General features: G+C 50.3%; 1 protein-coding gene across 2 annotated transcripts in view; it reads right to left on the reverse strand.

Moving 5' to 3' along the window:
- The window catches only part of WNT3A (Wnt family member 3A), a 42,438-nt gene extending 27,881 nt beyond the window's left edge, over positions 1-14,557 (reverse strand). Inside the window, exons 1-3 of one of the 2 annotated variants that reach the window (XM_074312159.1) lie at positions 14,156-14,557; positions 12,058-12,869; positions 1,835-1,963 (exon numbers count right to left, since the gene is read on the reverse strand). In XM_074312159.1, coding sequence (XP_074168260.1) covers positions 1,835-1,963; positions 12,058-12,662 — 734 coding nt within the window. In that variant the 5' untranslated portion in view covers positions 12,663-12,869; positions 14,156-14,557. The remainder of the gene's footprint in view (positions 1-1,834; positions 1,964-12,057; positions 12,870-14,155) is intronic. The other variant, XM_019729792.2, reaches the window with a different exon arrangement.
- Positions 14,558-26,690: the final 12,133 nt, after the last annotated feature.

Genomic DNA, 26,690 nt, shown 5'->3' on the forward strand with positions numbered 1-26,690 from the left:
CCCGCACCCTAGTTCTCCTTCAGAACCTCACTACTTCCACTTCTGGTCCAGCTCAATCCAGCAGGTTTTGATGCCACCCACCCACTAGATTGCCTTGTTCTGGCCCCAGGGACTGACACGTGTGTTGTATGTGGACGGCTATGCCTGCCCAGGATGAGGTCAGCGTCCGTTTCCTCAGTGACCCTGATTGTCCTCATTTCTGACTCTGTCCTGCAAGAGCCCCCATCAGGTGCTGGGGGCTCCGCACCAATGGCTAGGGACCTGGAACCACAGCATCAGGGTGGGGAGACATCCTCTATAGTGAGTGGAGGGATGCAGGGGCAGAGGCCCTGGGAACCTCGTAGCTGGCAGATGGCCCACCAGGAAGCGGAGTTGGGGGGAGAAGCAACTGTGGCTCAGGCTCCTTCTCAGCTCCCACAGTGCCTCCCATAGGGAAGCCCATCTCTCACCAGAAACAAAATTCACTCCAGAGTTGGTTTCTCTTCACTGGTTGAACATGCTTGTTGACTTGGAGACTCAGACAGAAAAAGAGGATTCCATCTCTCTGCCTTCATGTTTCAAGGTGCTGGCCACCCGCCACATGCAAGGCCAAGATGCACTCTGAGTGTGTGTGGGGGGTACAGGAGGGATGAGGTGCCCACCCCAGAACCCCACAGGCCTCACAGAGAGCACAGAGCCTGTGCCATCTAAGCCCTGCCCTGCCTCCTTCATGCCCCAGGCCACTGCTCTAGGGAAAGCAGAGCAGGACTCCCAAGTTCACAGCTTCTGCCCAGTTCATCCCTGGGGTGCTGAGTCAGCTCCCACCTGCCTCCTCTCAGCCCTCCTCGGGGCAGGCCCGGGCTCGCCACTTCTCTGAGTGAGGCCAGGGTGCCGGCGGCCGCCAGCCCAGATGCCGCTCCAGCTGTTCCACCTTCCACCAAGCCTGGCTGGATCTTTCTACCACTCCTTTAGTTCTTTGAATTGCTTCCAGAAAGGTTTTTCTGCCCAAGAACCAGGTGGCCAAGAGGGCCTGAGCAATGCAGACCCTACCGGAGGGGAGCCAAGGGCTGGGGAGCTCCCTTCTCACGAGGGTGGGGCTGGTGATGAGCGGAGGAGGGGCAGAGAAGAGCCAAAGGGGCTTATTGGGCCACCACATTTTGGCTGGGCTTTGAAGACTAAATTGGGTCATCAAAAAAAATCATATAAAAAATTCAAACGTGTTCACTAACCTTATGTGATGATCATTTTGCAATTTCTCCATGTACCAAATTCATCACATTGTATATCTGAACCTCACACAATGTCATATGTCACCTATATTTCAATAAAGCACCCACACCGCACACTGGAAAAACACCCACATTGCGTAAGCACTGCCCCCACACCCAGGACCCAGATTTCTAACCGAGGAGAGGGTAGCAGTCCCCAGTCAATCAATACTTGGAAAACCATGATCTGTAACTCCCTCCTCCCCCAGACTTCCAGGAGGAGCAGGGTCTCTGGGCTGTGACTGAGGGCCAGATGGTAGGGTAGGGAGCAGCTTCCACCTGCAGCAGCGCTTGCGAGGGGCTCAGTCTCCTGGGACAACCATGTACCAGCCTGTCTGAGGATCGCCCAAGGACTGGAGGCAGCACCAAGTGGGACAGGTTCATAAGGACATCCACGGAGACTGGTGAGGTCAGCCACATGTAACTGGTGGCACTGCACAGGGTGGGCTCTCTGACAAACGTGCCAGTTATGCAAGATGTGAGCGTGAGGGGAGTGGGCACGGCTTGGGGACAGGTGGACGGAACTCTCTCTGAACCAAGAGGAGAAGAAACACTTACAAGGAGACAGCAGATTGACATACACTTACGGCCACAGCACAAGCTTGGGACAGCTGTGAAGGTGCCTCTTTACTGAGCCAACACCTGGGCTGAGAGCATGAGGGCGGTTTGTAATCTCTGCTCCAACTGTCATCTGAGATGAAAGTATCGGCTTTCTCCTGGTGACAGAAACCGTAAATGCTGCTGCAGTTTGCTGCCTTCTTCACAAGTGAAGGCGAACATGACTGCAGTCAGTGGTGGGTGCAGAGAGACGTCACCCCCTCACAGGGGCTGGCACTGAGGCTGCTCGGAGTGTCTGCGGGGTTCGCATGCTGTGAGGGGCAGTGCATGGGTCCCCCACCTCATCTCCCACCAAGCCCAAACTCTGATATGGCCCCCAGAGTCGCCACCCTGCTGCCCAGACTGTGACGAATGGCAGATCGCCTTGATACCAGCAGGACCTGTGGCGGATGGCAGACGTCAATCAGGGGCCCCACCCCCAGTTCTTCTAACCACATGTGTGATTTCACAGCACAGCCTCCAGCTGGGAGTGAAGTCAGAGTCCCCCCCACCCCCACCCCCGAGCTGTTTCGGCTCTGTGATGGAGGGGCCACATCCCCAGACCAGAAAGTGGCCTCTAGGAGTTGAGAATTACTGGACCCAGCTGCAAGTACGTGGGCAGTGGGCGCCCCCACCACAAGGCCCTGAGTTTGACAGCCGGGTGAGGTTGGGAGTGTGTTCTTCTCGACACTGGGCAACACTTCGATTTTGGCCTCGCAAGAGCAAGGAAGCCAGACAAGCTTCCCGGACCCTGACTTGGAGAGTGTGCGCTGGCGAATGGGCGCTGTGCAAGCACGGAGTCTGGTCACTTGTTACGTGGTGCAGACTGGTGTGTTCCTGCCTCCTGCCCTGCTAACGTGGAGTTTCTCTCTCAGACCCGAAGGGATAGAACATCATGGGCTGACAGGCCTGCCATGTGCAGCTCAAGGCTTTGGGCCACTGCTGCCTTCAAGGGCCAGTCACCAAGACCTTTAGACAGCTCTTCCCACTGCCCTTACCCCGGGCCTGCACCCCCAATATCACCTCTGTCACATCCTGCTGTCTCTCTCTCTCTCTCGGATGGTTATTTTTTCCTTCTTTATCCCTGGCTTTGCTCGGCCCTTTGCCTGCTATTAACCACTACCCAACCTCTTATCTGTCCCGCCTGCCCTGTCACTGTCAACTGTGTGGCCTTGGGCTCAGCTCAGCCCACTATTTGTCTCCTTTCAACCCACAAAACCTGGAGTGGTGGCACCCAGGGATCTCCTGGCTTAGAGGAAGACACCAGCCAACAGACAGCCGCCTTTTCTCTGTGTCCTCACAGAACAGACAGAGAGTGAGTTCCTGTCACTTCCTCATCATAAGGACACTGATCCCACTGAGGGGCCTGCCCTCAGGACCTCTAATCACTTCCCAAAGCCCCACCTCCTAACACAGTCACATTAGGGGTCAGAGCTTCAAAATATGAATTTGGGGACATGGACACAAATTCCATGACGAGTAAGATAGACATCAAATCCATAAACAAAGCCCAGCAACCGCCACTAACCCCGTACACCTCATTCCCATCAGGGAACTGTCATCAAGAGGGGACTTGTGTGGTGGCCACAGCCTGTCCGGCAAACTTCGCCTGCAGCTGGGAGACCCTTTGTGCTTCGGTTTCCCAGCCGGCATACCAGATGGCTGGGTGAGAGCTGGGTTCTCCCTGGGGTGGCTCTGGGCTTGGCAGCGTGTACACCACAGGATTTGTCAGAAACTTGAGTTCCCGGGAGCCCCGGAGCTGCTGAGTCAGAAACACACACTGGGAATGGGGTTCCAATTCTGGGTCACTGAAGGTACATCCGGTTCTGAGTCCTGGGGCTGCAAAGCCTTCCTCGTGGCAAGGAGAACCCCAAGGAGTCTTCCAGAGCCTTCCATGCTGCCTTTGAGAAATGCGGGTTCAGTTAGATCTGGAGAGGCGGCATCTGATTCAGGTCAGGAGCACGACTGGGCATGAACCCCAGCCCCCCAAGGCCTAGTCTTTCTCCACAGGATGGCCAAGAACTTCCCTCCACCCCAGTGTCCTGGAACCAGCAATGAGCAGAGGTGTCAACAGGAGGAGGGAGCTCTAGGAGTGAACATTCCAGAAGCAGTATGGCAGGAAGGGAGATGGAGATGTCCAGCTGAGTGCTGACAGCCTGCTCCTCCGCTTGGAGGAGAGAGAACGGGGTCTCTATCCAGTGCTGCCAAGAGGTTTTCAGAAAGGGTCACAACGTGGGCCTGGCCTCATGAACCCTCCAAGTCTGCACTGAGCTCTTGTCTGGGGTCTAGGCTTCAGGTTAATATTCCAACCTTCCCTTAGCCCCTCACATGCGGCACAGGTGTGCAAACGGGTCTAGACAAGGACGGGAGGGGCCTGACTCACATGACAGATGGTGGTATCCAGGTGAGTGCTGCTGGTGGGACCCAAATCTGTCACCCCTTTTAACCGAGGTCACCGTGAGGTCCTGACCCCGCCTCAGGGACACCATGCATCCTGTCCTGCTCACAGCCATCGTCATTGCAGGACACTCCAGCCGATGGTCACCTCGGGGGTTAGTCAGCCCTGCCTTGATAGCTCCCAGGATTGTGGGCCTGGGGGTTGGGAATCACAGGAGCATGAGGCCAAGAGGCTGCACGATTCACCCAGTGAGGATGACTGCACTTCCTGCTGCCAACCCGCAGTGTAGGATGGCATCCCAGCAAGCACTCTTATCTCCAACTTCAGCCACCACCCAGAAGAGGGGCTAGAATTTTAACTGCCCAGCTGGACATCATACCCCAATGTCCCCACAGGCCTCTCAAAATCAGAATGTCCCACACTGAATGCTCCCTCAGGTGTGTCACTCCTTCCCCCCACCCCGAGCCCTGAGTCTTTATCTGGGGTCCCAGCTCAGGAGAGACCTTCCCTGCAGAGCTGTCCACACTGCACAAGGGGCCAACAGTCAGATCATAACACGTCCACACCACGGGCTCGAGTATCTGCTAGCACCATTCCTGAGAAGGCCCCAGAGGTGCAGAAAATGCTTAATGGACACAAACTGCTTTGTGCAGTCTTTGTTACCATGAAAAACGTGTGAGTGAAATGAAAAGAACCCACAATATTAAGTCGGTGAAATGACAGACTTGTTCTTTTTTGGTGGGGGGGAGGGGCATCACCTCCAGCCCAGAACATACCATGTGCAAAGTGGCCCCTAGGCTGGGTTCCAGCCTGTGGCTGGAGCCACGTGAACCACGCCTGCCGCATGCGCTCGTGGTTTCCCTCCCCCTTCCCTCCTTCACTCCTGATGAGGACAACGCTGCTGAAAGTCCGGGCGCCTCGCCAGACGGCCTTGCTTAGGATAGAGGCAGCACTGGCTGTAACACGCAGGGGAACAGACCGCCTGGAACCCAGCCTGGCTGATGGCCTTCACCACGTGGGTTTTACCATAATTTGGCCGAGGGGCCAGGGGACTGAAGAAGCTCTGGGCAGAGGATGGATTCCCAGTTAGAGAGGTTGGCCCTGTGCACCGTCCGGGCTGGTCTGGATGGGTGGCAGGCTCTCAGGTTTCTTGAGTACTGATTTGTTTTTATTTTGCAGCAAAATTCAACAAATATGGGCTGGGCCTGGAGGGCAAGACATGGACACCAGCTCTGCCGTCATTCACTGGTTTAACTGTTTCTGTCTTTCTACTCCTGGGCCTCAGTTTCTCTGTCTGTCCCAGGAGGCAGTGGGCCACATTCTATCCGAGGGACCCAGAGGGAGGTGACCAGTGGGGAGGTGGGTCCATTGCACCTTGGCAGCCTGGGACACATTCTACCCCATGTCATCAGGCCACCTCTTCCAGGAAGCACCCTGTGCCCTAGCCGTGCTGGCTACCCTCTCTTTGGGCCAAAGCTCGCCACTTCCTGGCACACGTCCTCCCATGTCTGGACCGTGAGGTGCCTCTCCTGGAGGGCAAGGCCATGTCTTCTCTTGTCCTTTGAGGGCACAGAATGGGCACAGAGCTCTGCCCAGGCCCCGGGGGAACAAGGCGGTCCAAGGGGGCCTCTGCTGCCTACCCTGCAGGGTCTCTGACACAGAGGATCCTGCTTTGTCTTGGGAATCTCCCCCTTTGTGATGCACGAAGGCTCCAGAGCACCTGTCCCATTGGGATTGCTGTCTTCTACCATCAGGGCCTCTTCACGGGTGGAACAAGGACCCTGTCCTGACATCTGAGGTCGTGTGTGTGGGCTGGTCGCCTTGCAAGCGGATCATTGCCCAGCTTGACAGGTAGGATCTGTCCCTCTGGGTGGAGCTGTCCAGGAGACTCCCCACAGGTGCTGACCTGCCCCAAGACCCTCCAGGTTCTGCCCACCTAGGGGACCCCAGAAAGGGCCGCGTGTCTCCTCTTCCTCTTGCTCTCTTGCACCTGAATGACCCCTCCCCCGAGATAGAACACCTACACAGGCAGGGCCTGTGGGAAGGGGTCCCAGGACCCACCCTTCCCTGCCCAGCCGCATGGCCCTGCCTGCAGCCCTCCCAGCACCCCCCACCCCACTGGGCCAGCCGGGATTACTGACACATACTTTGAGCAAGTCTCAGCAGGCGGGCAGAGGCTCCCATGCCCGCGGCCAAGCATTTGCCCGCTTCCCTGGGCGGCAGCGGCACGTTTCGTTGGGGAAGGAATGTAGAAGCGCCAAAGCGTGAAACACCTCCAGGGTGTCACCTGGGGTGGCCAGGAGGGAGACTGAGGCAGCTCTGCCTGGTGCATCATGGGCACCCAGCTCCAGAGCCGAGAACTCAGCGAGGGGACTGTAAAAAATTCAGCTGTGTTCTCATGTACCCCCCTGCTTAGGCCACTTCATATGCCTTCTGTTTTTTATAGGAAAGATTCCATTGGCTCATTTATTCATTTGTTCATTCAACAACATCTTACCAGCAACTTCAGGGAGTGAAGGGCCAAAAAGGGAAGAAGAATGGATCCCCTCATGGGATTTCACAGCTGGTGATGTATGGACTGTCCTGTGAAAATTCTATGAAAGGACGGACAGGTTGAACTGGGAGCAGGCAGCCCGGCCAGGGCCTTGTTCCCCATGATCTGCGACCCGCTGGGTTCTGTGTCCAGCCCAGCATGGGTGCGCCAGGCAGGGTTGTGGCTGCTGTCTATGCCAGGTATCTCTGCAAGGCCCACCAAGTATAGTGCATGTCGGACACCAACCGTTGAACAAACATACCGACCTGCTGACTGCACCTGGTGGAGTTTAGGGGAATTACTGGGAGGACGGTCAGCTGCAGAGGTGACCATGGGGGGAGGGCTCGTGAACCCCAGACGTCTGTGGGCCCCCATGGCAGCCGGCTGTCTCTTCCTTGGCCTGTGTTTCCACCCCTCCAGGGAAGGGCAGCCCACCACCTCGCAAGCACCAGTGCTCCTCTCAGATCAGGGAGCCTGTTCTACCCTGAGCCAAAATCCACCTCCAGGCTGCCAGCAGCCTCTGACTGCCTCTCAGACCCAGCACATCAGTGGGGCCTCCTGTCACTTCTCAATCCTCCAACCACACTCTCATAAAGAGGGCAAATACAAGGTCTTGAATTTACTTCACAAATCCAAGTGCAGTGCTGGGTGGCAAAACAAAGGGGCGGTGGTCCCAGGGCTGCCTGCTGTGGGGGCTTTGGGCTTGAGGCAGACATAGGTGCTTTTCAAACTCGCTAGAGAGCAACCTGCATTTGAGGTTTTTTTGTTTTGTTTTGTTTTGAACTTCCAATCCATTATAAAACATACAAAAATGTTGCAGTGCTGGCACTGCCGGGATGTCCCCACACACGTATTTTCAATTTCTGTTCTTATTTCTTCATGGACAACTGTGGATGGGCTCTGCCCTATGGACCACACTCTACGTGTAACTGATATTTGCATGGACAGGTGTCACATCCCGGCCCTGTTTTCTGTCCTGGGCCACACCTGCAGTATGGTGGCAGGGTCCCTCTGGGACCAGGCGCTTCCAGTCCTGCAGGCTGGAGACTTGCATGGGGGACCCACTGTGGAGAGTGCGATTTACAACCCCTCTGAGACTGCTCCTCCTCTGGTATGTAGACCTCCTGCCCCCCTCCACTCCCCCCCACAAAAGATTCTAGCAGGTTTATGCACATAAAACAGAAAATCACTTTATGAAAATTGATAACAAGCCAGCAAAACGGAGGACAGCCCGCCTGGGAGAAGCTGCTGCTCCGAGCCCCACACAGAGGCTGGAGTGTTCAGGTGGCCAAGCCAAAGGGACGGATGTGAGAGTGAGACACGGTGGGCTGCCAAGGGGTCAAGATGAGGGAGGTCTGACTTGGTGGGTGAAACCAGGGTTCTGGCCATATAGATTTTGACCTGTGGCCATCTGACACTGCCCCTCGGTAAAAGAATGTCCGTTGATAGTTCTGTGGGAGAACGCTGTTCCCAGTATCACGAGATCCTACAACACTGGGGTGGGTGGGTGGGGTCAGCAGGCATTTGGATCTCTCTAGTTTTAAAGGCTAGCTACCACCATCACCAGCCTCAGGGGTGCAGAGAGAGACACAGAAAGACAGAGACAGAGAGAGAAAGGGACAGTCAGAGACACAGAGAGAGATAGAAAGAAACAAAGACACACATAGAGACAGACAGAGAGACAGGGACAGAGCTATGCTAGCTACTGCCATCACCAGGCCCATAGTGGCAGAGAGATAGAGAGAAAGACAGACAGACAGAAACACAGGACAGAGGGAGAAAGAAGAATTGGAGAGAGGCAGGGGCAGGGCTACCCTAGGGCAGGGCTACCCTGGAGAAGGCACACGGAGATGTAGCTGTCTGTCTGAGAAGCCTCAGAGCCTTGCTCAGCCCTCCTCCTCCTCCTCGCCCAACCAAATTGAGGCTGTGGGCAGCACCTCCAGAACTCTTTCACCTGCCTCGGAACTCAACACACATTCACCCCACAAACAGTGGGGCCAACTGAGGGAGACCTGTGTCCTCCTCCCTTCCCCCACTTCCCCAGGACCGAGCAGACCTTGTGTGCCAGGAGCCTGTGTGGCCTGCATGAGGGAGGGCCATCATAGAGGTGGTTCCTTCCAGAAAGGGGGCAGGTGATGGACTTCCTTAGGGGCTAAAAGGGAAGGGAGGGCTGGGCACGTGCTCTTAGCTGGTGCTTGCATGCCCAGGAGTGCATGTGTTGGGGGGCTGGGCAGGGTCTGGGGAGGAGGGGGAGGAGGTTGGGAGAGGAGGGAGAGGCAGGGAGCACATCCCAGCCGCTGAGTTAGCCCAGGGGTGTGAAGCGTGGACTCAGCTTCACAACGCACTACTCTACCAGCTGGAGTGACATCTGCTCCAAGGCACAGCCTCTGTGCTAGGGACCCTGCGGCCAGCAGGGACTGGTGAGGGGCCAGGCAGCTAGAAGGCAGTCCTGACTGGGAAAGGGGGGCCAGGTTCTCCATGCAGGTGAAGGCAGGGCAGTAACTCTGGGCAGTGTGAACACAGGTTAGGCCACAGGGTGGGGTGCGGTGGGGGTGGGTACAAGATGCCATCAGCCCAGACATGGGAAGTGGGAGGAAGGTACCCAAAGCACAGCAAGGGATGCCGTGCCCAAGGAAGTGGGGCTGCTCTCCAGGGGTCCGTGCTCCCCAGGGCTCCTTTACTCTGATGCCTGTCCAGGGTTCACAGGAGCCCTCTGCTCAACTCTGATTTCACAGGAATGCAGCCTGGTGAGGAGTGTGAAGGGAAGTACTGGTCATGGGGTCAGGTGCCCAGGCCCCATCCCTGCTCTGGGTCTCCACTTTCCTCTGTCACACAGGAATACATGCTCCTGGAGGTCTCCACAGCTCTTAAGATGATCTTTGCTCAGGTATCGGTATTGTGGGTGAAGGATACCCCTAGATGGTACTGGGGAGATGGTAGCCCTTCAAATTACCACAGGGCCAGCACCAACTCCTCCTCTCCTGCTACCCTCCCACCAAGAGCCACATCAACTTCAAAAGCCTAATTACTCCTGATTTGGGCTGTTTCCTCAGGTGAGGAAGTCCCCAGTCACTTTCACTTTCATATGCGACGTGCTGGGGTGAGGGGAGTGGAAAGGGATGGGGCAGTGGGGAGGGAGGGTGAAACAGAACAGCCAATTAGGGAGGCTGAGCATGAAGGTGAGAAGTTATGAAGGGAGGGTCCATCAGATCCTGGGGGGGGGGGGCAGGAGAAAGGAGGAGCCACCTGTGAAAGCTGTGCCAGGTGGGGCGTGAAGATAGAGGCCTTCCCTGCTATTAAACCCGTGTCTTTCTCTGAGCCCTCCTCTCTGTTCTGCCTGTGTACCCTGTGGGGAGATGGCTTCCCTCCTTGTCTAGCTGGCCTTGGGACAGAGAGGGTGCAGAAGGGGGAATCTCTGGTTCCCAAGGAGCCCTGAGGTTGTATCCAGATACACTTCTTAGGAAACAGAATCACTGAGTGTGCGAGCAAAGTGGGGTTCCATGGCACCCCTACCTTCTGTGACCCTCGACACTTGCTTGGAGGAGACCCAGAGTTGGAGAGAAGCCTCCCCACACACTTGGGTGGGTGCTGAGCGGCAGTGCAGTTAGAGAACCCCTCCGCTGACCTGGAGAAGGCCGGATCAGGGTCCACTCAGACGAAACATATATGGCCCAGGTGAAAAGAGTGGCACATGAGTATTGTGGGGAGCAAGGCCCGGGACCCTCTGGGCCAACAGGACAAAGCCCTCACTGCGTGGGGTAGCCAGGAGGCTGGTGACAGAGCTCTTCTTTACGGAAGGAGCACGGGGGCGAAGGCGCTTCCTCCTGCGCCCAGGAATGCGGCGGCGGTTCTAATTAGAAGCCTGCCCCGGAGCTGGCGGCCGTGGGGCCCTCTGGACGCGCTCCCCGGCTCCCCCGCGTCCGGCTGGGCTGGCGTCAGTGTCCCTGCGTCCGAAGCACGCCCGCCGCAGCCGGCGCTCGGAGGGCGACGGGGGCTACAGGTGCCTCGCTGGTGCGGGGCGCACGGGGATCACCGAAGCGTGTCCTGGCCTCGGTGTAGCCTCTCCCAGGCCTCAGGACCCGCCCGGGCCCCCTCCCGCCCCGCCCAGACGGGCTGCGCCTGGACCCGCGTCCGCACCCCGGGCGCCCCCACTCCTGAACCATCTCGAAGAGAAAAATTATTATCGGATTAGATGTACTTCGGCTCGCTGGTTCTCCCCCTTCCCCTCGGCGTAATTATTATAATTCCAGGCAAGCCGTCGGAGAGGATTCCTGGGAGTGTGTGTGTGCGCGCGCGCGCGCAAGTGTGTGGGGAGGCTTCTCTCCAACTCTGGGTCTCCTCCAGCGGCGCGCCCCGGCCCCTCGGCGCCCGATTTCACCACAGTGGGGCTGGGGTGACCCTGACCTGTGGGGGCTCTGCCTAATCAGATGCCCCGAGGGAGAGTAACTCTGGATCCTCTCCCCCCATATGTACAGTAGACTCTCGGGACCCTTCCCTCGGTTTGTCCGCGCTTCCATCGCCAGGTTTAGGACGGTCTCACGGGAATGTGCCTTGTCTGGGGCGAAGGACAGAGCGCCCCAGCCCTCTCAGAGGTGGGTTCCGGGGCCTCTCATTCAGGAAACCTCAAACTTGATGCTCTCTCCCTTTGTACCTCTCAGCAGCCCCTCCTTGTCATTGAGGTCCAGGCAGAAGCTCTCAGGGTGGGCTCCTCGGGACACCCTAGCCAGGACAGCGGCAGGAGGCGCCAAGGGCCGAGCGCTGGCCCCAGTGAGCCTGCCGCTCCCGGCCGGTCCCCGCTGTCTTTACGTAACTGCGCTGCCCCGAGCTGTTTGGTCTTGTCTCACGACTTTGTTTTAAGGTGTGTGTGTGTGTGTGTGTGTGTGTGTGTGTGTGTGTGTGTGTAAGACACCGTCCTTAAGGAAAGCCTCTGGCGAATCTCCCTTTCCCAGCTTGCCCTCCCGGCTTCTCTTGGATTCCGGCTGCCCAGACGTTGGTGCCATCGGTTCAGACCCTCTTCCTGCCTCTCCCCAGTCCACTGCTCGCCCCGTCCGGCGCATGGGACCCCTATGGGTACGAGGATCAATGCCTCCGGAAGCTCCGCCACCCGAGTCCCAGCCCCGGCCCGAACAGGTTGAAAGTGGCCACCAAGAGAAACAACCCGCCCGAAGCCCGCGGAGTCGAAGGTGCAGGGCGCGGGATCCAGGCTACCGCGGGACCTGCCCGAGGGGACGGCGGCTGGGGGCACACAGGGGCCGCGGCGAACGCGAGGAAGTCTCACTCACCACCAGATCGGGTAGCTGCCCAGTGCCTGCTTCAGGCCGTAGAGGAATAAGAAGTACCCGAGAGGGGCCATCGCCGGGCGGGAGAGCGCGGGCACCGCGCGGGCCAGGCCCTGGGAGCTGGCGGGCGGCGGCGCTAGGCCCTCCTGCGGCCTCGGGGTGCGCGGGGTGCGCGGGTGTGCGCCGGTGCGCGGACTCCGAGGGCGGCGCTGCGCCAGGTGGGCCGGCGACCGGGCGGCGGGCCGGGGCCCGGGGCGGCGCGGGACGGCGGGGGCGGGGCACCGCCGCAGGGGGCGCCCGCCGGGGCCGGGGCCGGGGCGGGGCGGGCGGGGCAGGGGGCGGGCGGAGCTCTGGCCCCTCCCGCGACCGCGGCGTGTGCGGGGTGCGCTGGGTGCTCCGCGGGTTCGTGGTGCGCTATCAGTTAGCGGGGACCTCCCAGCGGCTGGTCCGGACTCTGGTCGGCGTGGTCGACAGGCATCCCCTCCCAGCCCCGGGGCTGCACCTTGCGTTTGAAACCCCGCGCACCCTGTGCTCTTTGTGGGACGCGCTGCCCCGCACTCGCTCCTGCTTCTGCCCTGTCGCGCCCTCTGCTCTGTCCCTTTCCTCATGGTGGCGTGGCTGCCGCTTTTGTCCGTCTTCTTGCCTAGGGCTTGAGGTGGGGTTCGATGCTCCGAAGCCGGCCCTTGGAGCCGTGCCTTGCTGGTCCGCAGGGATCCTGGCTGCCTGCGCTGCTCGGCCGACGGAGATCAGCGGGGCTGGGGAAGGCCTGCCTTGGGGACAGCAGCTGGGTGGGCGTCCAGGGTGCAGAGGCATGTCTGAAAGTTAGGATTGGGAAACCGGTGTTGACGCTGCCACTCTCTCCCCATACCACACCAGGGAAGAGGACGCTGAACTCCTAGTGTTGCAGGGAGATAGGCACAGCACAGCATCTTAGCTCTGGTACCTCAAACCACCAGGTCTGCCAGGGCTGCCAGCCTCTTCACTCAGGAGGGATTTCTGACCGCTTAGGTAAGCCTTATGGTTCAGCTAATGCGGGGAGTGAAGACCAGAGAGGGAAAGTGACTTTTCCAAGATCACAGGGAGTGGCTCCCCAGCTCCAGCTTGCTGTCCACAGTGAGGCTCTGTCTGCATATTCATCTGTAGCCCAGGGAGACACAGGGACTTTTGTTTGGGGAGGGCAGACCCTCCACTTTGCCCTGGCCCCACATGGTAATAACAGGTGAGAGGCCTTTCCCCGCCCAGCATCCATGGGAGAGACTGGTCAGTCTCAAAGACGCTGTGAGCAGGACTTCGTGTCATTGTTTGGGAACTGGGAGGAGCAGAGCTGTGGCTGGAAATCCTAAGTCTCAGCTTTCCCATGATGTCTCTTCATGTGACCACTGTTCCCCACAGCTCCTGAACTGTGCCTCAATGCAGTGTGGCCTGTTAAGTGTGGGGGCCCCATGGTGAGTGCAGGGGGTGGTCTGGCATTCCTCCAGGTTTGGCACTGGATGGAGAGGGAGGCCCCACCTCACAGCATGCTGCTGCATCATCTGCAAAGGGAGTCCTGGGGGCCTGTGGATGCTGGTCCCAAGGGTCACTTGGTGATTGCACCTGGACGAAGTCTGGGCCCTCTGCCTCTGAGTGCAGGGACCCCTTTCCTGTTGTGGAGCAGAGCCATTGTGTTTCAAGGAAAGCTCTCTTTCCTTCACTGGCCTTGGGATCCAGTTATGTCTACGCATGCCCACTCCTTCACCCCTCCTCTGAGTCACTGCACGCCCCCCACCCGCAGAGGGAAGGAGGGACAGATTCTGGAATGAGGTGGGTGGGCGGGCGGGAGCTGGCTCATCCTTCTCTGGACTTCCCCTCTCTCTCAGAGAAAACCCCACCAAATTATCACGTTACTGGGGGCCTGGGCTGTGGGAATGGGGTGGGGGCTGCACAGCCGCGGCAGGCTCCTGCTCCTGCCTCCCCGCTGCCCTGCCCTGCACTGCCCGCCTGGGATTAGAGGTGTGATGGGGAGCCCCCACAGGCTGCCGGGCCAGCACACAGATGGGTAGCTGTTCTGCTGGGTCTGGAGCAGGTGGGTCCTGTCTTCTCAGCCTTCCTACCTGCCACTCACCTTCCAGGCCCTTGTCGGCTCCCCCTGCTGCTTGCTTCTCCTTCCTTAGCCTTGTGCTAGATGGTGGGGAGGGAAGAGAGTGAAAGGTGAGCCCCTCCACTCCCAGATGTGTCATAGCACGCCTCCCAGAGAGCTGCAACCTGGGCTTGCTCTTCCTTGGCTCCATTTTCTAGGAGCCTCGCTCTTCCTTCACCCCATTTTCTGTCTCCTGAAAGCCCAGGAAGGTGAGGCCATCTGAGGGCTGGTGTGGAGAAGGAGACAGGTGCAGGGGAGGGAGGTTTCCACTGCAATTGGGTGGTGAGATTTCTTCCTGCTCCCTGACTTTCAGCTGGAAATTCTGCACGCTAACTGGAGGAGAGAGTCCCTGCCGCCCCATGCCATGTCAGCTTGTGCCTCTGCTGGCCTGTCCCTGATCACTGCAGTGAGGCTCCCTCCCTTACCCCAGGAGGTGAGATCCTTCCTGGCAGCGCCCTCTGCTGTCACACGGAGGGAGTTCCTCTGACCCACCCAGGGCCACAGGTCTGATTGCACAAAGTTCTGGGTTTATGGATGATCCTGAAGATCCTTTTTTACTCCACTGTGGGCTGCCAGAGTCGCCCGGGGGCCACTTTCTTTCTAGAATAGGCCCCGAGGGGAAAGAAGATTTGGTCCAAGGAACTCTGGGAGGCCCCTGCTGCGGGGGTGGGGTGGACAATGGAGGTGAGGTCCTGATGTGGGGGAAGACCAGATGTGAGGGCAGTTTCCCTTCTGAGGTAGTGAGCTCCCCTGTCTGCTGTGGCCTTTGAATCCTGCATGACAGGTACCAGGTAGAATTTTGTAATGGTCCTTCCTGTACCGGGGAGGGGAAAGCCAGGCTTTCAGACACTATCTGCTTAATCATTCACTTCTTTCTTTTCCAGAAAGAAGTTGGGGAGTCAGGAAAGGATCTGGACAGCCAGGGGCTGGAGGCAGGGAGGCCATCGCTATGCCCTCAGAGGGGCCAAGAGCAGACAGGATGGGGGTCTCAGGTCAGAAGCAGGGGCGTTCTTCCTGCCCCTTCTGGAAGCTCCCCTCACCCGTTGAATGTGTGTGTGTGTGTGTGTGTGTGTGTGTCTCACTCCAGGCACCTGCTTTTCAGAGGTAGGGTCCTTGCACTCAGAGGCAGAGGGCCCAGACTTTCTGTCGATGCTATCATCTTTACAGAGGGCCCCAGGCCAAAAGAAATACCTGACAGTTTCGTTTAGCAAGTAATTAGGTCTAAACAATGTAATAATTTGTAGCTCTTTGAAAAAAATTCACATAAGTTCAAAGAAAAAATTACAATTTTTATTTTATTCTTACATAACTTCAGTTGCTTACCATTGGGAAGCTGTGCTTGTGGCCAGTGAGGACACTTCACTTTCTGTTCCCCATGGATTTTCACTGGTACTTGCTTTTTATCACAACATCAGCTAGAAAGCCAGCTTCACAAAGATATGATAACTTCCAAAGGAATGTGGCCCATCTCAGCTGAAATGGATCTACCTGGAGCCAGCAGGTGTTCTTCCTGCAGATGATGATATTGCTGTGACTCCCTCAAGTATGCAGCGTCCTGGGAATTTGCTGCAGTGTCTCAGGGTGCCTTGGCACACAATTTGGAAACCATGGCTCTAACATGGGCAGTTGGGAGTGGCCCCCAGATGCATGGTCCATCTCAACTTCTCTGCCTTCCCACCTTTCCCCTAACCTCAGACACACCTCTTGGTGCGTCTTGCTACACATCTAATCTGCCTGTATGTTCCTGGCCTTCCCATTTGTCCACATCCTTTCTTCTTAGTTTGTGGCCATATATGTGTTCTCCTCTCCAGCCCAGAGCCCTGGCCAAATTTTCGGCTCTCCAGAAGTTTCTCCTTTTAAAGGAAGGCTGTCAAATCAGATGACTTCACCAAGCCCTTTGAGACTGTGACAACAGCACATGCTCTGGGTCCCAGGCTCTGTCCAGTGCTGTGGGTCCTGGTCTCACCCAGAGCCCCTGGAAGGGTCTGTATCCATGTTCCAGGTGGGCAAGGAGGCTCCCCACGTCCGCAGAGGGAAGTGAAGCAGGATGGGGTCTCGATGTCTGTGAATTATGTGTTTCTCCTTGATAAGAGGCTCTGACTAGACCCAGTGGAAGTGACTGGAAACTTACATCAGTTTCTCCTTGTATGAGAAAGTGGGTTCAGGGCAAGTGGCAGAGTGAGGGACAAATGGGTGAGACCTCTATCTCTGGACCCCATCCCCCAGGAATTCTGCCCGCCTTTCAGGATGTCAACTCAGGGTCACAACACATGTAGCCTGTGCCTCTGGATGTCATGTGGGAGGCTGTCACCCATGACTTCTGGAGCAAATGCCCCCAGAACCAGACTCCTGTGAGAGTCCCAGGTTCGCTGCCCTAGCCCATGTGGCTTTCTGTCAGCACAACCTCCCATCCCTCACTGCAGGAAGTGCAGCCATCAGACCTCGGCATCTATGATTCTCAAAGCAGGTTTGAGTGGGTCTTAGAAGCATAAGAAAACAGAATTTGGGGATGAAATTCAACATCGTAGAGTTCCGGAATCCCAGACTCTCATCACAGTGGTTAGCACTGTAGATTAGCTGTCTGGAGTCTTGGCTTCCTAGGAACATGGAATCCTGGTTCCGAGGCCTTGCTCACCTGTGACATGAGGGCATCAGCAGGCCCAGTCTTTCTGGCTAATGTGCTGTTTTGCTGTGAAAACCACATGAGGCCATTTGAGTTTGGTGGTTGCCTGCATTCCACTTCTGGGCCAACACCGCCACCACGTGGAAATGCTGAGTGACGTGGTGGCATGGAAGGACTCCTGGGGTTACATTGAGGTCTCTCACCTGCAGGCAGGGCCCACCTGGGCTCAGCTGTGGATACAGGGAGCCTCAGCTCCTCGTGTGCTCTCAGCCTTCCTGTGGCCCCTCCTCCTGGTAACGGGATGACCACAGTCCCGGTGGGTCTGTGTTAGGCTCGGTAGATGATCCACTGGATCCTGAGACCACTTGAGACACGCTTTTACCATCCTCAGGGCATGAGTCAGAGCTGAGGCCCAGAGTGAGATTCATGGGGCCAGCATTCAGAGGGTTAGGGTTAGAGTCTGGGTGGCTCCCAGGCAGCGTCCTTCTGCCACCTTGTCACCCAGGCTCACAGTCTGACTCCCCTCCCCTTTGGGGCACCACACCCCCAGTGTCACCACTAGAGCCTCCCTCAGCAATGGTGGGGGACACATGCGTCCATCAGCCTCCATCTCCCCAGATTGAGGGAGGCTGTGGTGTTGCCTCCCCACAGCAATAAGTTGGGCTCTGTGGGCCAGGAGGGGTGGAACATGATCCTGGGAGGGTGTGATCAGGGCAGGGCAGAGGCCTGAGGCTGTCCAGGTCTCCACTCGCCACTCCCTTCCCCTTTTGCTGTTCTCTGGCTCCAGTGATATTTGACAATGTGTTTCCTTTGAGGCTATCAGCCCCTTGGTGGGCCATGTCCTTTCCTACATGCTTGCAGGGCCTCCCCATCTCCCCACACCGCCACAGCTCAGCCTGGCATCCTGCCAGCAACTTCTTTCACTTCCTTTGATAATTCCAGTGCATCTCCTTCCTTTTGTTTCAGTAGGTTCTCTCTCCTCTCATGTCAATCAGGGAAATTGAGGCCATCAGCTTTCCATTTATAACCTGCTGTGGGGCCTCCATCTCTCCTGCCTCACAGGATGAAATTTCTACTAGCCCAGTCGGTTCAAAAGATTCAGCAAAGCATTTGTTCCCATTCTCTCCAGGTTCAGTGACCATCCATCTCTCTCCTAAATCTTCCACCTGCCCCTAGACCAGCTTCTTCCTGTTAGTCTGGAAGCTAGATGCTATTTCAAATGGTATTTTTTCTTTCAATTTCCATTTCCATCATTTGTTGCTAGTATGTAGAAATACCACTGATTTTAGTACGTTGATCTTGTAGTCTTCCCAAGCTCACTTGTTCGTTCTAGTGGTACTTTTTCATAGATTCTACAGCATTTTCCTCAGACAATTGTGTCATCTGTGACTAAAGACAGTTTTACATCTTCCTTTCAATGCTGGATAACTGTCATTTGTTTTTCTTGCCTTATTGCTTTAGTTAGAAACTCCAGGACAATGCTGAATGAAAGTGATGAGAGTGGACATCTTTGTTTCATTCTTGATATTGGGGGACAGGCATGTAGTGTTCCATTTAAGCATGATGTCTGTGATAGGTTTTGCATAGATGTCCTTTATCAGGTTGAGGAAGTTCCATGGTATTTCTAGTCTGCTGAGAGTTTTTATCCAAATTTCAGAATTTTTCAAGTGATTTTTCTGCATCTATTGAGACAATTATTTGGTTTTTATTTTTTAGCCAATTAGTGTACTTAATTATATTAAGTGATGTTCAAATAGCAAACCAACCTTGCATTCCCGGGATAAACCCCACTTAGTTATAATGTATTGTCCTCTTTATACATTGTTGAATTGGATATGATAAAACTTAGTTAAGAATTTTTGCATCTATTTTCATGAGGGATATTGGACAGGTATTTTCTTTTCTTACAATATCTTTGGTTTTGGCATCACGGTAATTCTGGCCTCATGGACTACTCAAGTGTTCCCAACTCTTTAATTTTTTAGAAGAGTTTATGAAGAATTGTTATTTCTTTCCTGAAATAATTCACCAATGAAGCCATCTGGGCCTAAAGTTTTCTTAGGAAGAAAAATTTCTAAAGGAATGTTTGTAATTATACGTTCAATTTATTTAATAGCTGTAGAGCTATTTCAGTTATTTACTTCTTATTGAATGACCTTTGGTATTTATGTCTTTCAAGGAATTTGCTCATTTCATAAAAGTTGCTGAATTTGTTGGCATATAGATGTTAATAATATTCCATTTTATTTTTAGTGTCTGTAGAATCTGTACAGATATCACCTTTCAAATTCTTGATATTATTATTTATTCTCTCTCTTTCTTGATTAGTCTGGCTAATGCGATATTTGCAAAGATCCCATGGCTTGAGCCTGTTCGTGATCTCTTCCTGAATTCCTGTGAATTTTGGACTTGCTTAGCCTCCACAAACTCATAAGGCAACTCCTCATGATAAATTTGTGCCCTACCTTCAGGGACTCCAATTACAAGTATATTATGCTGCTTGAAGTTTGCCCCCAGCTCACTGATTCTCTGTTCATATTTTCAGTCTTTTATTCTATGTTGTGTCTTCAAGTTCACTGATCTTCTGCCATGTCTAATCTGCTATCAATCCCATCCAGTGTGTGTGTCATCTCAAATATTGTAGACTTAAGTATGCTTCCCTTAATATATTCCTTGTCCCTACACACCTGCTCAGTCTTTCCTTTAACTTCTTGAACATGTGGAACATGTGGAATCCCTACCAACACTGTGTTGATGTGCCTGTCTACTAATTTTCTCATCTGTGTCTATTTCTATTGCTTGATTTATTTCCCTTCACACTATAGGTGGTATTTGTCTGTTTACTTGCAGGACTGGTAATTTTCGATGGAATGCCAGACATTGTAAATTTTGCTTTATTTGGCTGAATACTTTTGTATTCTTATAAACATTCTTCAGCTTTATTCTGGAACATAGTTAAGTTACTTGAAAACAGTTTGGTTCTTCTGAGACTTTCTTTTACGCTTCATTTGGCAGGACCTGAGCAGCATTTAGTCTAGGGCTATGATGTACATGCACAGTCTGTTATTATGTGCATGTTGATCCATATCGCTATGTTTGTTCCCTGTTCATGCAGCCTGTGGTAAGTCTGCCAACTTTGTCTTTCTCAAACCGTCTGGGCTATTTTAAGCCCTGTGTTGTTTCATATAAATTTTAGCATCTATTTGTCCATTTTTCCAAAAAAAAGCCTATTGAGAATTCATTTGTGAATTTAATTTTTTAAATAAACATACAGTAAAATTAACTTTTAAAATGTACAGTTCCATGAATTTTAACATATGGGTTTAACACATGGTGAAATCACCACCATAGTTAGGATCCATAATAGTTTCATCACCCAAAACACTCTCTCATGCTCTGCTTTTGTGATCACACTCTTCCCTCCCAAGCCCCTGGTGACCATGGTCTGTTCTCCATCTCTATAATGTTATCATTTTGATAATGTCACATGAAAGGACTTGTATGGTATGTAACTCTTGAGATCAGTTTCTTTCACTCAGCATAATATCTTTCAGCTTGATCCACATTGCTAAATTTATCAATAGCTCATTCACTTTTTTGCGGAAGAGTATTTCACCATATGGGGACATAATGCTTGGTTTTCCTATTCTCTTGTTGAAGGACATTGCGTCCTTCTGGTGTTTGGTGATCATGAATAGAGCTGCTGAACACATTAATGTACATGCTTTTGTGTGAACAAAAGTTTTATTTCTCCTAGGAATCAATATCTAGGAGTAGGATTACTGGGTCACATGTAGGTGTATATTTAACTTTATAAGGAACCACCAAACTGTTTTCAGAGTGGCCACACTATTCTGCATCACCACCAGCAACACAGAAGTTCCAGTTGCTTCACATTCTTGTTAGCACTTTGCATTTCATTGTCAGACTTTTTGTTTCAGCTGCTTTAACAGATGTGTAGTGACAGCTCATTGCAGTTTTTACGCTAATACTGGTGAGCACCTTTTCATGGACCAATGTGCCATCTTTGTATTCTCTTTGGTGATGTGTCTGCTCAAGTCTCTTAAACATTAAAAAAAACAAAAATCTTTTTTTTTTTTTTTTTTTTTTTTTTTTTTTTTTTTTTAAATAACCATGGATCCACAAAAAATAGTGCATAAGGTTTTGTGTGCCCTTCACTCACTTTCCATCCATGGTTACATTTTACATACTTTGTCACAATATTGAAAGCAGGGAGTCTGCATTGGTTGACAGTATGTAAGGTGTTCTTTGTTTCATCTACCGCTCATCACATGTAGATCCCTGGAACCACAGCCACAATCAGGCACCACTAATCTGTTCCATCTTTATAATTTTGTCATTTCAGGAAGCTTCTACACATAGAATCATGCAACACCTGACCTGTTGAGACTGGCTATTTCACTCAGCATAATGCCCTGAGGTCCATTTAAGTTGCTATGTGTGTCAATAGTTATTTCTTATTGGTAAGTATTACGTTGAATGTGTGTACTAAAGTTTGTCTAACCATTCACCTGCTGAAGGATATTTTGTTTGTTTGCAGTTTGGGGCTATTGCAAATAAGGTAGGCTATTTACAATGAATGTAATGATTGATATGTTGTGGCTTATGTCTGCCATGTTATCTTCAGTCTTCTGTTCATTCCCTCTGTTTCTGCTTTCTTTGGAATTCCCTTTTGGTGCATCTAGTACACTTTTGAGTGTATCTCTTTGTTTCACTTTTTCACTGGTTGCTTTAGGTATATAACATCATGGTCTGCTGATATGGACATTTTACCAGTTTGAGTGCAGTGTAAAAACCTCAAATTGCTCATTTACAATAGAATCATCTTAAACATTTCCCGTACATATTTTGAGCACTACACCAAACAATGTTGTAAGTTTTGCTTAAACCATCAAACACAATTTGGAAAACTCAAGAGGAAGAGAAAATTCTATTGTATCTACCCATAGTTTTACTTTGTCTTGCTTCTTAATGTTCCAAGATTTTTCCTTTCTGTTCCATGACTTCCTTTAACCATCCTTTCACATTATCTCCATTTTCCTTTCTCTGAGAATGTCTTTATTTCCTCTTCAGTATTGGAGGATTTTGTTGCTAAATATCGAATTCTGGGTTGACAATTGTTTTTCTTCAGCACTTGAAAAATGTCGTTCCAGTTCCTTCTGGCCTTCATGGTTTTTGATGTGAAATTGATTAAATTTCGACTTGTTTTTCTCTTAGTAGTAAATTGTCACTTTTCTCCTGCTGCTTTCAAGATTTTTTCTTTGTGTTTGGTGTTCAGAGTTTGACTGTGATGTGTCTTGAAGTGCCTTCTTTGGGTTGATCTTGCTTGGGGTTAGCTCAGCTCCTCAAATCTGTAAATTTATATGTTTTACAAACTTTGGGAAATTTTTAGCCATTATTTTTTCCAGCACTTTCTCACCTGGCCCTCTTTCGCCTCTCTTTCCAGGATCCCAGTGACAAATGATCTTTGGTAATATAGTCACCCAAGTCCCTTGGGCTCGGCTCATTTTTTCAGTCTATTTTCTCTCTGTTGTTCAGACTGGGTAATTTTTATTATTTTGTCTTCAAGTTCACTGATTGTTTTCTCCATCCTTTCTGTTCTGCTCCCAAGTCCATCCATTAATTTTTTTCAGTCACATTTTTCAGTCCTAAAATTTCCACTTGTTTTTTTTTTATATTTTCTATTTCTTGGCTAAGAATTTCTTTCTTTTTCATTTCAAGTACATTTGTAATTGCTTGCTGCGTTATTTTTAAATTTATTTTTAAAATTTATTGGGGTGACAATTGTTAGTAAAATTACATAGATTTCAGGTGTACAATTCTGTATTACATCATCTATAAATCCCATTGTGTGTTCACCACCCAGAGTCACTTCTCCTTCCCTCACCATATATTTGATCCCCCTTACCCTCATCTCCCACCCCTAACCCCCTTACCCTCTGGCAACCACTAAACAATTATCTGTGTCTATGAGTTTCTGTTTCTCATTTGTTTGTCTTGTTCTTTTGTTGTTTTTGGTTTATATATCACATATCAGTGAAATCACATGGTTCTCTGCTTTTTCTGTCTGACTTATTTCGCTCAGCATTACACTCTCAAGATCCATCCATGTTGTCACAAATGTTCCTATATCATCTTTTCTTACTGAATAGTATTCCATTGTGTATATATACCACAACTTCTTTATCCATTCATCTATCGAAGGACATTTTGGTTGTTTCCATGTCTTGGCCACCGTAAACAAAGCTGCAATGAACATTGGAGCACACGTGTCTTTATCTCTAAATGTTTTCAGATTTTTTGGGTAGATACCCAGGAGAGGGATTGCTGGGTCATATGGCAATTCTATTCGTAATTTTTGAGGAACCTCCACACTGCCTTCCATAACGGCTGCACCAGTCTGCATTCCCACCAACAGTGTATGAGGGTTCCTTTTTCTCCACAGCCTCTCCAACATTTGTTACTATTTGTCTTGTTGATGATAGCCATTCTGACTGGGGTGAGGTGATATCTCATTGTGGTTTTGATTTGCATTTCTCTGATGATTAGTGATGTTGAGCATTTTTCATATGTCTATTTGCCATTTGTATGTCCTCTTTGGAGAAATGTCTCTTCAAGTCCTCTGCCCATTTTTCAATTGGGTTGTTTGTTTTTTGTTGTTGAGTTGCATGAGTTCCTTGTATATTCTGGATATTAGCCCTTATTGGAGGCACTGTTTGCAAAAATCTTCTCCCATTCAGTTGGTGGCCTCTTTATTTTGTCAATGGTTTCTTTTGCTGTGCAGAAGCTTTTAAGTTTCATATAGTCCCATTCGTTTATTTTAGCTTTTACTTCCATTGCCTTTGGAGTCAAATTCATAAAATGCTCTTTGAACCCAAGGTCCATAAGTTTAGTACCTATGTTTTCTTCTATGCAGTTTATTGTGTCAGGTCTTATGCTTAAGTCTTTGATCCATTTTGAATTAATTTTGGTACATGGTGACAAATAGCAGTCCAGTTTCATTCTTTTGCACATGGCTATCCAATTCTCCCAGCACCATTTATTGAAGAGGCTGTCTTTGCTCCATTGTATGTTTTAGCTTCTTTGTCAAAAATTATCTGTCCATATTTATGTGGTTTTATTTCTGGGTTCTCAATTCTATTCCATTGGTCTATGTGTCTGTTTTTCTGCCAATACCATGCTGTTTTGATTATTGTAGCCCTGTAGTACAAGCCAAAGTCAGGAAGTGTGATACCTCCATTATTGTTCTTTTTCTTAAGATTGCTTTGGCTATTCGGGGTCTTTTGTGGTTCCAAACAAATCTGATGATTTTTTTGTTCTATTTCTTTAAAACATGCCATTGGGATTTTGATGGGGATTGCATTGAATCTGTATATTGCTTTGGGTAATATGGCCATTTTAACTATGTTGATTCTTCCAATCCATGAGCACGGAATGTCTTTCCATTTCTTTGTGTCTTCTTCAATTTCTTTCAAAAATGTCTTATAGTTTTCAGCATATAGGTCTTTCACATCCTTGGTTAAGTTTATTCCTAGGTATTTTATTCTTTTTGCTGCAATTGCAAAAGGAATTGTTTTTCGTATTTCTTTTTCTGAGATTTCATTGTTAGTATATAGGAAAGCAATGGACTTTTGTGCGTTGATTTTGTAGCCAGCAACTTTACTGTATTCGTTGATTGTTTCTAATAGCTTTTTGGTGGAGTCTTTAGGGTTTTCTATATATAGCATCATGTCATCTGCAAAGAGTGATAATTTAACTTCTTCATTCCCAATTTGGATGCCTTTTATTTCTTTCTCTTGCCTGATTGCTCTGGCAAGGACTTCCAACACTATGTTGAAAAGCAGAGGTGATAGGGGACAGCCCTGTCGTGTTCCTGAACGTAGAGCAAATGGCTTCAGTTTTTCACCATTAATTATGAGATTAGCAGAGGGCTTGTCATATATGGCCTTTATTATGTTAAGGTATTTTCCTTCTATACCTATTTTATTAAGTGTTTTAATCATAAATGGATGTTGTATCTTGTCAAATGCTTTTTCTGCATCAATTGATATAATCATATGATTTTTGTCCTTTATTTTGTTTATGTGATGTATCACATTGATGGATTTGCAGATGTTGAACCATCCTTGTGCCCTGGGGATGAACCCCACTTGGTCGTGATGAATAATCTTTTTAATGCATTGTTGTATTTGATTTGCTAGAATTTTATTTAGGATTTTTGCATCGGTATTCATCAGAGATATTGGTCTGTAGTTTTCTTTTTTTGTGCTGTCCTTACCAGGTTTTGGTATCAGGGTAATGTTGGCCTCATAAAATGAGTTAGGGAGTACTGTCTCTTCTTCAATTTTTTTGGAAGAGTTTGAGCAGGATTGGTATTACATCCTCTTTGAAGGTTTGGTAGAATTCACTAGTGAAGTCATCTGGTCCCGGACTTTTGCTTTTGGGAAGGTTTTGGATGACTGATTCAATTTACACTGGTGATCGGTCTGTTTAGATTTTCCAGTTCTTCATGGTTCAGCCTTGGAAGGCTATATGTTTCTAAGAACTTGTCCATTTCTTCTAGGTTGTTGAATTTGGTGGCATATAGTCCTTCATAGTATTCTTGGATGATCCTTTGTATTTCTGTGGTGTCCGTGATAACTTCCCTTTTTCGTTTCTGATTTTGTTAATCAGTGTCTTCTCTTTTTATCTTAGTAAGTCTAGCCAAGGGTTTGTCAATTTTGTTAATCTTTTCAAAGAACCAGCTCTTTGTCACATTAATTTTTCTATTGTCTTTTTGTTCTCTATTTCATTTAGTTCTGCTCTAATTTTTGTTATTTCCTTTCTTCTGCTGACCTTGGGTTTTACTTGTTCTTCTTTTTCTAGTTCTTTAAGGTGTAACATGAGGTTATTTATTTGGGAGTTTTCTTGTTTCTTGAGATAGGCCTGTAATGAGATAAATTTCCCTCTTAAAACTGCTTTTGCTGCATCCCAAAAATTTTGGTAGGATGTATTTTCATTGTCATTTGTTTCTATGTATCTTTTGATCTCTCCTCTAATTTCTTCTTTGACCCAGTCCTTCTTTAAAAGTATGTTGTTTAATCTCCATGTATTTGTGTTTTTCCTGCTTTCTTTTTGCAGTTGATATCCAATTTCAAAGCCTTGTGATCAGAGAATATGCATGGTATGATTTCAATCTTCTTAAATTTGTTGAGACTGATTTTATGTCCCAATATATGGTCTATCCTTGAGAATGTTCCATGTACACTAGAAAAGAATGTATAGTCTGATGTTTTAGGATGAAGTGCTCTATAAATGTCAATTATGTCCATTTCATCTAATGTGTCATTTAGGGCTACTATTTCGTTATTTATTTTCTGTTTGGATGATCTATCCATAGCTGTCAATGATGTATTTAAGTCCCCTAGTATAATTGTGTTTTGGTCAATTTCTCCCTTTAGTTCTGTTAGTAGTTGCTTGGTCACATTTGGTGCTCCCTGATTGGGGGCATAAATATTGATGACTGTTATGTCTTCTTGTTGTACAGTCCCCTTCACCATTATGAAATGTCCATCTTTGTCTCTTGTTATCTTTTTCACCTTGAAGTCTGTTTCATCTGATATCATTATGGCTACACCTGATTTTCTCTGGGTACCATTTGCTTGGAATGTCAATTTCCACCCTTTCACTTTGAGTCTATGCTTGTCCTTGTAGCTGAGATGTGTCTCTTGGAGACAACATATGGTTGGGTTTAATTTTTTGATCCAATCTGCTACTCTGTGCCTTTTTATTGGTGAGTTCAGTCCATTTACATTTAGGGTGATTATTGATATGTGAGGATTTCCTGTCATTCTATCTTTAGTTTTCTGGTAAGGCTGTGTCTCCATTGTTTCTTTG

The sequence above is a fragment of the Rhinolophus sinicus genome, linkage group LG10 (assembly GCF_036562045.2).
Source record: "Rhinolophus sinicus isolate RSC01 linkage group LG10, ASM3656204v1, whole genome shotgun sequence".
NCBI classification, from domain to species: Eukaryota; Metazoa; Chordata; class Mammalia; order Chiroptera; family Rhinolophidae; genus Rhinolophus; species Rhinolophus sinicus.